The sequence below is a fragment of the Stenella coeruleoalba genome, assembly GCF_951394435.1.
Source record: "Stenella coeruleoalba genome assembly, chromosome: 12".
Taxonomy (NCBI): Eukaryota; Metazoa; Chordata; class Mammalia; order Artiodactyla; family Delphinidae; genus Stenella; species Stenella coeruleoalba.
Window position 1 is genome coordinate 19175377 of NC_137158.1, and position 14830 is coordinate 19190206.

The 14830-nt window shown below is 37.8% G+C and overlaps 1 protein-coding gene across 3 annotated transcripts in view; it reads right to left on the minus strand.

Annotated features, from left to right (window-relative positions):
• ME1 (malic enzyme 1) overlaps positions 1-14830 on the minus strand; it is a 199468-nt gene that overhangs the window by 13840 nt on the left and 170798 nt on the right. For all 3 annotated transcript variants that reach the window (XM_079938774.1, XM_079938773.1, XM_079938775.1), the window contains exons 10-11: positions 4016-4121; positions 2505-2647 (exon numbers count right to left, since the gene is read on the minus strand). In XM_079938774.1, coding sequence (XP_079794900.1) covers positions 2505-2647; positions 4016-4121 — 249 coding nt within the window. The remainder of the gene's footprint in view (positions 1-2504; positions 2648-4015; positions 4122-14830) is intronic.

Genomic DNA, 14830 nt, shown 5'->3' on the forward strand with positions numbered 1-14830 from the left:
CCACGGGCCCATCAACCATCTCTAGACTACAGACTTCCACTTACAGGCTTCTGAATACAAAAAGGGTAGGTTAATGTTTGAATCTTGGAAAAGATGACATTTTAGGTTACAGTTTACATTGGGAGTCAACAGGCTCCCAATGTAATCACTGGGACAAATTTTATATATTTCTGTATTGTAAAGAATTATCTGAAAAGTCATATAGGAAAAAAATTCATTAGCACAAATGGGGTTAGCAGATAAGAATAAGATTAAATTATCAGTAATTGTCTAAAACTGTCTTTATTTTTTTCCTGGTCTTAATATTTCATCATAATATTTTTGAGGAAACCCATGTATTACAGGCTTTAAGATGGCATGAACTTAGGGCCTGTCAGGTGCTGTATTCCATACTGCCAGTCAAAAGGGGGGCGTCTGTCTGATCTGGGAGGCGATATAGATGGAAGCGTTCAGGCTTCTGAAACAGGGATAGGAAACCCTCAACAAATAAAGCACTACAATCTAAGAAATGCATTTGAAAAGTCTAAAAAAGCACTAAATCCCCAAAGCATAGTTTAAATGGTAATAGATTGGGTTATAAATTTCATCCCTCTTACCTTGAGTCTAAATCCATTATGATATTAATAATATTAACTTATTCATTTTTAACACATGTCATACTATACCTTTTCCATAAAGGTTAAGTATAACATGATTCAACCTTTTCAGGATATAAAAAGAGGAAAATAGATGAGAAAAAAATAGAAATTCTCATCTAGGTGTTTATCAGACACTGATATGTCTTGCACAAAATTAGGTGTTGTTTTCAGACAAGTGTGATACCTTCAAGTCTGCTTTGTTTAGCAAATAAAGTGTTTTGTTACAAGCAAATTTCTAATGTAACTAAATTATCATTTGATATACATATTTGATATATATGTTATTTGATATATATATACGTTTGAAAATTATATTTGAGAAAGAGACCTGCAACATTCTACACACACCTGTTTGCCGCCCTCCTCTCCTTCACTCCGGCCAGTCGCTCCAGCATCATCATATTTTACGGAGGAAGGGTATTAAATAAACGACAGACAGCTAAATACCCTCATATATAGAGACTGTTAATATGGAGAAGGAAACCTCTCCATATCATTTTTGGTATAGTTACAGTTTTTCGGAATTCAACGGTCCCTTTGTATTTTTAACCTTTCCTGATGACTCTTCACCTGCGCCTGAAGCAGCAGAGACTCACATCCAGCAACAGCCCCTTTCTTGTTCTGTAATCCTTTGGCTGAACCGATGTTTTCAGCTTCAAAATGACTTTTAATTTTATATATAGCAACATAAGAGCATTAGGCGAAATCATAAGAAAGAGTTTAGGCCATTTATATCAGACACATTTGAACTTAAAAACACAGCTACAGAAATTTGGCTAATTTTGTTTACGTCTATTATAGGTGAATCTATGAAATTTTGAGGCTTTTTGAAATATGCCAAAACAAAATATGTACTTAAACACTTATTTATTATGTGCCTACTCTGTGTAATGCGCTACGCTGAAGTTTTGTTATTGTTTTTTTTTTCTGCTTTAAGGATTTAAGGACTGAGTTACATGAGGCAAATTCCCCAACCTAGAGATGGGATAAAAACTTAAATTACTGAGGATACTGACGCCATCCCAGATAAGAGAAATAAACAATGGAGTCGCTCCTTTGCAAAATTTCATCAACTCTAGTAATAAGCATTTAAGGATACAGTATTAAAGAAGTAGAGCCATCCAGTTTTATTTATGCAGTTTTATTTATGCATTGAGTTAGATTTATGCAGAGTGACATAACTCTGTCTTGTTTATCCTTTCCAGTTCATTTTAGATTTCTTTCCAAAATAAAAGTGTTAGATATATGTGACTCAACTTCTGTTTTGTTGTAATGACATTTTCAAGTCTTTTAAGGAAAAAAAAGGGCCCTTGTCAACATATTGGTCAAATATATATTAATACAAGCACAGTATAAAATAAGTCACTTTTTTTGGAAACAGTAAAGTATTGAAGCTTTGAGGACTCCTATCCCAGTCAGGCTGGATGTCAAAATAATTGCCCAAATGCTCCACCCATGCCATCAAAATCCAAACCCAGGAGGAGTTAGCAAAGCAGAAATAAGACTGTGGTTTTATACTGTGTGCGTCAATGTTTGGGAATAGCTAGTTAAAAGCTATTTTAATCAGTATCTAGGATCAAGCTTTTTCCTTTTTAACTTTTATGTTTAAATCTTAGATACTTCAAAGCGCTTAAGGAAAATTATCAATAAAACATTACAAAGTTTATTTTGTTTTATTGAAGAACAGGATTTATACAAGATTCTAAAAAAGGATATGGTTCTTATCCTTCATGACCTGTTCACTGTTCTTTCAGTCTTGGTTATAAAATTTTTAAAGGTTAACCGGTAAGCACCTTAGATACCCTGGGCTCCCTTACAAAGAATCACAATTTGACTATTAAAATATCAGTTCCATTTTTGCTTTACCTTGGTCAGTTTATAGCACTGCTCTGCAGTACATTCTGCTTTGCTAGTTGGATTACTCAAAGCAAAAATAATAGGCCGTTCATTGAAGGTTGCCATGTCTTTGAGAATTTGCTCTGAGAATGCACCTCTAATCGCAGCAACTCCTAACGTAGAAACAAGAAACCAGTGATTAGGACTATCATCGGTTAATTAATCCAGTGCCCCCCAAACAATGAGACATGTCAGGTCATTTTGTAATACCCCCTAAACAAAATATAGAATATGTGTATTAAAGTGACAAAAAAGAGATGTTCGTTAATGCCAACAACCTTTAAGGTTACAAATCTGCAAGTATCTATGAAAAAAATCACAGCTTTAACATTTGACTCATTAATAAATTTAGTGACCAATCACTAGGAATTCTAGGCAATTTTATCAGGAAATAAATGTGTCTAATATATACTATCTCTCTGTAAACAATTCTAGAAGTATATTTCAGTCCCTCAGGCTATAAAGCAATCATATTTTATAATCCAGTGCTAACACTTAAGACAATCATCCGATTCAATGATAAAACTGAAGTATGACTCACTGAAAAAAACTGAACAGAAGAATAAAGCTATTAGCACAATGAAAATGGAAAAAGTAAGATTCCTGATGGAACATATTTTATAAAAAACAACAATAAAGGCTTACTACTACCCATTAACTCCTGTCATGGAGTAAGTATTTGTTTTTACTATGGTTCTCATCATTATTCTCAATATTGTCATCTGTGTCACAGGAGCTTCTAGAAATGGAGTATAATACCAAGTAAGGGTTGACATTATATACACACAAAATAAAGGATACAAAGTTTCAAAACTTTTGAGTTTTTTTCAACCGCAACAAATTCGTCCATAGTAAACACCTTACTGTGCACATGCAGTGTGTAACACGCTGAGTTATATAAAGACATGAAATACGGTCCCTGTTTTCAAGGAGGGTCTGGTTCAGTCTTTCTCAACCTTGGCCCCACAAACGTTTTGGGTTGGACAATTCCTTACTGGGGGGAGGCTTCGCTGGGCACTGGAGGCTGTGGACCAGCATCCTTAGTCTCTACCCACTAATGTCCGGAGCTCTGACCACCCCTTCTCCCTCCAGTTGTGACTACCAAAGAATGTCTCCAGACATTGCCAAATGTTTCCTTTCGGGGCCAAACCACCTCCCTTTTAGAACCACTGTCTATTTGGAATAATCAAGCCTGGCAAAGTGCTGGATATGCCAGGTATTGGCAGGCTGACAGAGTGAGCAGAGGGAACCGCACACTTCAGCTGGGATCATCAGTAAGATTAAGACGGCTCTGCATTTACAAATCTAGGCCTCTAGGGGGTACTGTTGCTTCAGGGAATGCGTAATTTTGTTTGCGAACGCCAAAGGTTAGAATTTCAAAAAGCTAAATTACGTCTCAAAATTCAGCAGTAGGAAAACAAATCAAGCCCACGTGGGGTTGAGGTAGGGTTGATGGCGGGGAGGAAGAAGCCAAAGCTCACCGATGAGGGTGGTTGGTTTTATATCTCGAACAATGGCTTCCAGGTTCTTCATTTCTTCATGTTCATGGGCAAATTCCTCTTTCTCTTGTGTTAAGGCAGCACGTCCCTAAGTACAGCAAATAAAAAGGAATGATAAATCTGCCAAACATGTGAGAGTCAAAGAAATTTCAGAATATTATGCATATTACCCATATTTATGCTTAACATTTTTATGTATTATGTCTTCCAGCTGTTCTTAAAGTCTCCTTTCCAATTACCAGAGTATTATTTCATTCACCCTTGCAACAAAGGTTTGTCTCAGACAATGTTCTAGGCAATGGGGATATAACAGTGAACAAAATAAAGTCTTTCCCTTATTTAATTATTATTTAATATTTAAAATCCTAACTCTACAGACATTTATGAGAAACTGGCATTAACAAAGAGCAATGAAAAACATCATTTAAATAAAGATATTGTTTACTAGACACGATTCGTGTTGATAAAGCAGTGTCTTAGAGTGTGCAGAGTTGCCTTTAGTGGCTGCACAAATAATTTATGGACTACTCACTAAGAATGGAACTTGATGCCATATTTATATCATACTTTGATGTTCTACATAATTATTAGTTTTATATGTTTTCATTTTGTAATGTTTTGATTATAATTGTACCATGTATTATTATCTAGGAAACATCTAATTTAATATCCTAGCTACAAAAAAGAACGTAGGATGGGGGAGAGGAGTGTTAGCTGAAAATCTGGTCCTTCCTTTTTTTTTTCTTCTGCTCTTTCAGGATTGTATCTTTCCACATAATTAGTAGATCTGAAGATGAAATTCTCATCCAAACTTCTACGGCCAGGAATAAAAATCTGCTCAAATTAGAATTCTCCTCATTCATCTATTATTCAATCTCCTTACTTCACTGAAGCTTTCATCAAAGAATGAGTGATACAATAGCTTTTTGTTCCCAGGAAGCAATAGCTAAATTAAGTGTACTACGTATTAAGCTTGACTTTTAAATTATTAAAATAATAATAACAATAATAATATTCTACCTACAAATTTTTAAGATTTTGACTACATAATAAATCACTACCTAACTTTATATGGTACTTTATAGCTTATAAGTTGTTTTCACATATTTCATTTGATCCCCTCAACAATTTGAAAAGTAGGGCAAATACAATTAGGTTTTTGCATGAGGAAACAGAGGCTCTGAGATATCAAGCAATTTGCCCAAGACAGGTGCTAGAAATCAGTCTTTCCAATAATACAGCACAGTACAGCCCTGGAAAAAACACTTTACAAATGGTATATGTCAACTTGTATGCAAATTGTTAATCCTGAAGATGGTACAATATTCTTGCTTTAAAAGGTTATTATCAGCCTAAATGGGAAAAGAATCTGAAAAAGTATAGGTATATGCATACGTATAACTGAATCACTCTGCTATATACCTGACACTAACACAACACTGTAAATCAACTATACTCTAATATAAAGCAAAAATTTTTATAAAAAAGTTATCGTTTTATTTTTGTTTTTAAAAGTAATACATGTGAATTATAGATAACTTGAAACATATGAACCTCTTTGCACTCGTGTCATCTATAAAATAAGAATAATTAGAATTTCTACCTCATCAGCTTTTTAGCAAATTAAATAATATATCTAAAGCACTTAGGACTGTGCCCAGTTTTTAACAACAACTCAAAGTTAGTTGTTATAATTAAAATTTTTGTGAAGAAGAAAAAACCATAGTTCTAGCACTTATAATTCTAGTACCCTTTTTTGTAGTGGAAAGTGCTGGAAAGTGCTATTTCTGTATCACTGTTTTCTGTCATGAGCATGACTTTAGAGCTAACAGCATCCTAATAACAGAATTCACCATTACTGACCCCTGGGCTCTAAAAAGTTTTATCTTACACCTTTTCTTCCCTGCACATCAAAATATACTACATCTGAGAAACTGAAAAATCATCTTATTTAACACTAACTGGAAAAGATATATGTGTCCTCATGGTCACTGCCTCATTATTTACAATAGCCAAGAAGTGGAAGCAACCTAAGTGTCCATCAATGGATGAATGGACAAAGAAAATACACATGCACACACACAGGAATATTATTCAGCCATAAAAAAGGAAATCTTGCCATTTGTGACAACATGGAGAGACTTTGAGGGTATTATGCTAAGTGAAGTGAATCAAAGAAAGACAAATACTATATGATCTCACTTATATGTGGAACCTGAAAAAACAAAAAGCAAACAAACAAACAACAAACTCATAGATACAGAGAACAGACTGGTGGTTGCCAGAGGCTGGGGAGGCAAAAATGGGTGAAGGGGGTCAAAAGGTACAAACTTCCAGCTATAAGATAAATAGGTCCTGCGGGTGTAATGTACAGCATGCTGACAATAGTTAATAATACTGTATATTGAAAGTCACTAAGAGAGTAGATATTAAAAGTTCTCATCACAAGAAAAAACATTTGTAACTATGTGTGATGATGGATGTGAACTAGAGTTATTGTGGTGGTCATTTCACAATATATACGAATGTTGAATAATTACGTTGTACACCTGAAACTAATATAACATTATATGTCAATTATATCTCAATTTTAAAACACCTTATTTAATTCACTCCAAATCAAATTTGGTTTCCTGTTTCATATTCACTTCAGGAGAGAACATTCTAGGCTCTAGCAACATTAGCTCAAATATTGTTAGTCTATATTCTTGTTCATCATGTTTATTAAAGAAAAACTCAGTCAAGAGAATCATATAAATTCAGTTGCTGTACTTTCATCAGGCAGCATCAAATCATTCCATAAAACCTAACTATCATCATAGCCTCTTTACAACTTGTCATAGGTCTATCACAAATAGTTGATGTACACCTAGACTGATTTTGTGAGTAACCACTAAATATTCTCAAACCATTCTTTCGTATTTATAAGATTTTTAAATTGCCTTTTAATAATATAAAAAATTATTACAATACTGAAATCTTTACAATTTGCACTAAATGGGGGGTGAGGCTACCTGGTGCCCCAATCCTCTACTCTCTTAGCTTCACAGCTGGGAAATTTATTTCAGTTACATATCTCAATCACAGAGGTTAATTAAGCATCATCCTAGCATGTAAAAAGTAGCTAGGCTTAATGCTAATTAGTCACAAATAAGAAAACAGAGGTATCTGCATGCCACAAGAATCCTCCCCCAAAAGTTTTGATAGGGCTTCCCTGGTGGTGCAGTGGTTGAGAGTCCGCCTGCCGATGCAGGGGACGTGGGTTCGTGCCCCGGTCCGGGAAAATCCCACGTGCCGCGGAGCCGCTGGGACCGTGAGTCATGGCCGCTGAGCCTGCGCGTCCGGAGCCTGTGCTCCGTAATGGGAGAGGCCACAACAGTGAGAGGCCCGCGCACCGCAAAAAAAAAAAAAAAAGATAATTCAGATTTTGATTTAGGCCCCAGTTCCTCATCATCTCTTTCCTGTGTCAGTGATTTTGCCATGATACTTTACAGTTCTTTTTACAAAAGGCAGAGTATACTTTCCGACCCCTTGCCTTTGGATTTGAACATGAGGCTTGCTCTGGTCCATAAAATGTGGGCCGAAATGACAGTGTGCCAGTTCCAAGCTTAGGCCTTAAGAGTAATTCTCTTGTACCATCACCACTGCTTTGGAAGTACAAGCCAGCCTGCTGGTCCACAGACGACGAGCCTTGTGAAGCAGACCTGGACCCAACCTGTAGCCCAGAGCCACCCAGTGGCATCATCACAGCCACCCACTCTGACCCACAGGTGTGTGAGAAAATAAATAATTATTGTTCGTATGTCACTGAGATTTTGTGGCTTTCGATAACATAGGAATAGCTAACTGATACAAGGGATGATTTTAGTTTGTTTTTCTTTTTTTTATTATTTTCTTTTTTTATTGAAGTACAGTTGAATTACAATGTTGTGTTAGTTTCAGGTGTACAGCAAAGTGATTCAGTTATATACTCTTTTTCAGATTCTTTTCCCTTATAGGCTATTACAAAATATTGAGTATAGTTCCCTGTGCTATACAGTAGGTCCTTGTTGGTTATCTATTTCGGAATGATTTTAATTTTGATTACATATTCCACCGTTTCTTTTTACCCAATGTTATTCCTATCTGTTTCTTTGAAAATAAGAGGTTCCTCAGTGAAGTAAGTCAGACAGAGAAAGACAAATATCATATGATATTGCCCATATGCGGAATCTAAAAAAAAAAAAAAATGATACAAACGAACTTACTTACAAAACAGAAACAGACTTAGAGAACGAACTTATGGTTACCGAGGGGGGAAGGGATAGATTGGGAGTTTGGGATGGACATGTACACACTGCTATATTTAAAATAGATTACCAACAAGGACCTACTGTACAGCACGGGAAACTCTGTTCAATACTCTGTAGTAACCTAACTGGGAAAAGAATTTGAAAAAACAGAATGTGTATGTGTAACAATCACTTTGCTGCACACCTGAAACTAACACAACATTGTTAATCAACTATACTCCAATAAAAAACAAAAATTAAAAAAATAAAATAAAAAAGAGCTTCCTTTCCCCAAAATGATTTGATGAGAACACTTTTGCAATCCACCTGCTACCTCAATGCCCTTATTACTGCTTGGTTATTTGGCAAAAAATAATCCTGCGTTATTAGAAAAAAGAGAAATTCTGGTCATGGATAGGAATAAGAGTCTGGAGCCATTTGACAGTTACAGTATTTATCTAAATTGTTTCTGAACTCTCTCTGGAAGTAGTATAAACTAAAATTCATGACTATTTTCATTCTCACAACGAGGCAATTTCTAGGACACGTACTAAACAAAGGTGCAGCTTGGGGAGATATATTTCCTGGGAATAATAACCTTCAGCTTCCAGAATTCTAAGCTAACATAGTTTTGGCCTGTTACTCTTTCCCAGAAACACATATACTCAACTGCAGGTATAAAGGCAAGTAACTACACTAAAATCTCACTCAGGTCCTACATGGCAAATACTGCAGAAATGCAAATTGCTCCTAGCACTACTTCCAGTACAATGGAGCCTAAAGGGCTAAATTATAGGCCCCAGACTCCCTTGCAGCTAGGGTTTCTGCTTTACACAGAGCACTCACCAAGCTAATGTGCCTTCACAGGACCCTGAAGGAGAAATGCACATCATGAAGTGGTAGCCATACGGCTCTTCTGGAAGCTCGTGGTGGTGGTGTTTGTTTCCAGGCAGCTGTGTTTCCAGTCTCTAGTTTCTAGTCCACCACCAACAGGTGGGTGCTAAGGAACAGTGGGTGGCAGCTACCATATCTGGCAACTTTCTTGTTTGTGGCTGAGACCCTGATTCTCAAATGGGCAGGGACAGCGGCTCCCTTGTTAATGCAGATATGTGTCACAGGAACTATTCCTCAAACTTCGGCCTGGTGCTTACTTCTTCAAAGGTTTAGAGATTTGCTTTTCAGGGTATCTAATGCTAGAACCCCTGCTAGGTTCTCTAACAAAGAAAAACTATCTCAGGATCACTATTCACCTACTCCAAACCAACTGTAGTCATCTCGACGCAACGTAAGGTAATCTTGAGAGCTGCTGATAAAATGCGAATCTCTTAGAGAAGACGGAATGAATCACTGGGTTCTGCCTCTTGGTCTTTTGGTTTCCACCTGACAAAGTTTAAGTATTATGCAAATACACTCCATCAAAGGAATAACCAGTGCTGAATATGGTCAAGGAATTACCATATGTCCTAGAACTTTCTTTCAATGTTATATTAATGCATTCTAGTATCAAGTTTTCTTCTTTAATAACAGTAGAATATTATAATTAATCTTTATCTGTGGTTTACTTTGAAATAGGAAGCAGAAAGCCCACTGAAAGGGTTGTGAGCAAAAAGGACATTTATAAGATTTTCAGGGTTATTAACAAAATAAGAATAGGAAGTACTAAAAATAGTTTAAGAGGAAATGTACCACGGATTTGTTTATTTTAGAAAATGTTTGGGCTCACAAAACAGTAGATTCCACACAATCCATGGTAAAGCACTGTGGCCCACAGTAAGAAACAGAAGAATTACTAGCTCACAGTGAAGGTGTTCCCAGTCTGAGGAAACAACCCATTCTTGACCATTTAGCTACTGACAAACAACACGCCAATGAAAATATATCTAAACTGCTTCTGCTATACAGTTTTAAATAAACTTGCATAGGCTCTCCATAAAAATGGAAATCTAGGGCTTCCCTCGTGGTGCAGTGGTTAAGAATCTGCCTGCCAATGCAGGGGACACGGGTTTGAGCCCTGGTCCGGGAAGATCCCATATGCCGCGGAGCAACTAAGCCCGTGCGCCACAACTACTGAGCCTGTGCTCTAGAGCCTGTGAACCACAACTACTGAGCCCATGTGCTACAACTACTGAAGCCCATGTGCCTAGAGCCCATGCTCCGCAACAAGAGAAGCCACCACAGTGAGAGGCCCACGCACCACAATGAAGAGTAGCCCCAACTGCCGCAATTAGAGAAAGCCCATGCGCAGCAACAAAAACCCAACACAGCCAAAAATAAATAAATAAAAATAAATTTTTTAAAAAAAGAAGAAATCTATTCATTTTCATTATATTACCAAGCCAAGAAGTAGCCTCCCACATGAGAAAATAAAACTAGCATGAGGGCTTCCCTGGTGGCACAGTGGTTAAGAATCTGCCTGCCAAAGCAGGGGACACGGATTCGAGCCCTGGTTCAGGAAGATCCCACATGTGGCAGAGCAACTAAGCCCGTGCGCCACAACTACTGAGCCTGCGCTCTAGAGTCCGCGAGCCACAACTACTGAGCCCGTGTGCCACAACTACTGAAGCCCGTGCACCTAGAGCTCGTGCTCCACAATAAGAGAAGTCACCGCAGCAAGATGCCCGCGCACCACAGCTAAGAGCAGCCCCCGCTCGCCGCAACTAGAGAAAGCCTGCACGCAGCAACGAAGACCCAACGCAGCCAAAAATAAATAAATAAATATATTAACTAAATGAAACTAGCATGAGAGTAAAAGTCTTAGAAAAGTTTTACTAGCAGCTGAAATAACCAAATTCAACCTTGCATAATATGAATTGAACAGCTGCTACAAGTAGCATGTAAATGAGAGAAGAGGGTCTAGTCTGTTCATATTGAATGTGGACCTACAAATCCATAATGTGAAATGAATTTAAAAGATGTTGAATAATCTGAAGGTGGGAGAGACATAATCGTCATTTTCTTAGTTCAATAATTCAAAATATTTTCCTGAGCTTACTGTTCCAGACTATCCCAAACAGGAAATTAAACATTTAAAAATGTATTTTACAATGTTGTCCTCACAACTGTCGATCATGGTCAAGATAAATTGATATAAATTGTGATAAATTTTGTTGGCTTAGGGACACGAATAAATGACTAGTAGCAGAATACATTCTAATAGCGAACAGCAAATACATTTATGTTACTTCTGAAAACCTTCAATGATATACAAAAAATGAAAGAAAAGCTCCCCAATTAGCCACAATAAATGCCATCTACATGTGTTGGGGATTGAACGTGGGACTCAGGATCAGTGTGGAGAAGACCTTAGGCCCTTCCATTCACTCATAACCTTGGGCAAGTCCTTTGATACTTCTACAGATGTTGGCTTCTCCACCTAGAAAACGGTTTGGATTGGTGATGAAGACAGTGTAATAAAAATGAACCTGGGGCTTCCCTGGTGGCGCAGTGGCTGAGAGTCCGCCTGCCGATGCGGGGGACACGGGTTCGTGCCCCGGTCCGGGAAGATCCCACATGCCGCGGAGCGGCTGGGCCCGTGAGCCATGGCCGCTGAGCCTGCGCGTCCGGAGCCTGTGCTCCGCAGCGGGAGAGGCCACAACAGTGAGAGGCCCGCGTACCGCAAAAAAAAAAAAAAAGAACCTGATTTGGACTTTCCAAAGCCAACTGAGTGCCAGACTCACCTGAGGAAAAATAGATTCCTGAGCCCTGCTGCCAGATATTTTCATTCAAATCCAGGACGAGGCCCTGGAATCTGTATTTTTAAAAAGCTTCTCAGATGATTCAAGTGATTAGCCAGTTTTTAGAATCACTGCACTAAAGGATTTATCAGATCTCTACCAGAAGCATTTTTAAAAGGTATGTGATCTGTTTCCAAAAAAGTATGAAATGATGAGTTCTAAAGGAGGAAAGCTACAGAATAATGCAAAAGCACAGATTTCTAGTAGTGCTCTTTTGGCTGGCAACCCGAGATATAATGAAAAGTATTTAATGTGTTTAAACCACCTAAGGTTCCTGGAATGAGCAGCAAATCATCAAGAAGGTAGATAAACATTATATGAAAAGATGTATGCTTTTATCATGAACATCTTACTTTATTAATCATAGTAACAGCACTGGCAGCTCCTAGCCACTAAAGCCAGAACTTGGCCAGAGACATCCATCTAGCAAGAAACATAAATTACCTATAGCCTCAGCCCCAAAGGCTTAATTCTTGGTGGTGACTTAGGAACGAAGGGAGAATAAGTACTGAAAGAAGGCCAGAAATCATGCAAACCAGCATCACTCAAGGGCTCTCCTTGCCAAAAACAGAAGAATCAAAAGACAAAAATAAAGGTTTCCCAAGTATTTTCTATACCATTTTCAAAGTTGATGTGATGATCTGGTTTAGATTAAAAACTATTGGAATGTGACATTCTCTAGATCTGTAATACTCAGGACAATGTCTTTTACCTTTGGACTTCTATTTTCTGTGCCAACGGCTCAATTTTCTCCTCTTGTCAAAATCCAATTTGGAATCTACCTTCTTTACACCCATCACTTCTGCTGAATGTGGATACAGATTTCTTATCAGTTCAGTCTCCCTATTCAGGATCCCTTGCTGAAACTGTACCTTCATTTGGCAACGTGCACGTGGGCACTTTTTATCTCAGAAACCCCAAATTCTATGGTGTTTCTTTTTTTAAGAGTCTCTAATTACACCAAATGTACTACAAATAGCTGGGAGTTTCTTTTGAATATTATTATTTCTTTGGTTTCCCCCCGCCACCCCTTGTTTTGTGCTGATTCTTAGTACAGGAGATACAACCATACTGAACTACTACCTTTCTCAAAAGCAACATTTGCTCTGCTGGGGGTGGGGAGGAAGGTGGCAAAGACTGTCAGGATTTTGAGGTAGCATTTCATGACCCAGGAGAGGTATAAAAAATTAATTGTGGGGGCTTCCCTGGTGGCACAGTGGTTGAGAGTCCGCCTGCCGATGCAGGGGACACGGGTTCGTGCCCTGGTCCGGGAGGATCCCACATGCCGCGGAGCGGCTGGGCCCGTGAGCCATGGCCGCTGAGCCTGCGCGTCCGGAGCCTGTGGTCTGCAATGGGAGAGGCCACAACAGTGAGAGGCCCGCGTACCGCCAAAAAAATAAATAAATAAAAAATAACTGTGCACTGCCACTGATAACTATGCATTCCTCCCTACACACAGGTACTAGAAGAACTCTGGAATCCGTGCCTGCTTGGACAACCTGCCCCATTTTACTGGCCTGTTTTTGTTGTCATGTCGATAGTTTATCAGAGTTGAATCTGGCCCCTCTTTATCTGAAGACAGAACCTGTCAGTCAATAACGTTTCACTCGCAGCACGAGTGTGTGTGCTTGCTGAAGAGCTCAGAGCTCAGTTTCGTCATCTCAAGGACAGACTAAAAGAAGATGAACGATGTGACAAAAGTGTTTTCCACGTTAGAGCATAACAAAGGGGTGCAGAGTGGTCATAACGGAAGATAACAGGTGGTTAACTCCATCAGTATTTAATTTTGTATTTGCTAAAAGTCCACGTCCATAATTTTGTGTCTGAAGGACTCGTGTATATAACTTCCGCCTCTGCGCTTTTTAGTACCTACATATATAGTGATCATATGCTCAATAAGAAATGGAAAAGAGGGAGGAAAAAAAAGCAAGCCAGATACTTTTCACCAAGCTTCAAAGTTCCTTAGGAATCAGAATTTTTTTTTTTAAACCACAGTGTATGCAATGTACTAACCATCATTCAAGGTGGTGACAGTATCACTGGCTAAAATTCTGATAATATCACAGGGGAAAGGAAAACTTTTTCCATACAGCATGGAGTTTCAAGCCCTAGACCTAAAGATTAAACTCTCAGGAAGGAAACAACTACCCTTGCAACATATAAAATACTTTTAGTTACTATCTCTTTCTTACAGGAACCACACATTTAACTATAACTGCAAAGCAAAAAACTTTTTTTAAATAATTGAAAACAGAACTGTGCCAAACAGAACAAAATAAAATAAAAATAAAATAAAATACTATAGTCCTATTCTGTGTTAGATGAAGTCTATCCTTCATGATACCTATTAATACCCTACATTTTATTTTGGAGTTTCCTGCATTAACATTCACTTGGTTTATTAGTGAAAGCCAAGATATATTTATTTAAGAAAAAGATTAAGTCTGGATTGGTTTTTGTTTTGTGGCTTCTTGTCCTCCCTAAAAATGCTCCAAATTAACATTGTGAAATGCAGATACTAGTCATGCTGGGAGCGCTCCTTTTTATCCTTTCTTTACTGTATTTATTCTCCCTCTAATTTTTAGTTTGGAAGGATTTCTTTTAAACCAAGTATTAGTTTGTTTATATTAAAACGTACTAATCTTAGTGGGCTAAATAGTATGTCAACTGTTTCTTGCTGTAAGACACTAAACTAAGATATCTGAGTATTATCAGTGACCAAATAATCCATTTCAATCAACCTTACTGATACTGATGAATTATTTAAGATATTGATAATTATAGTACATATG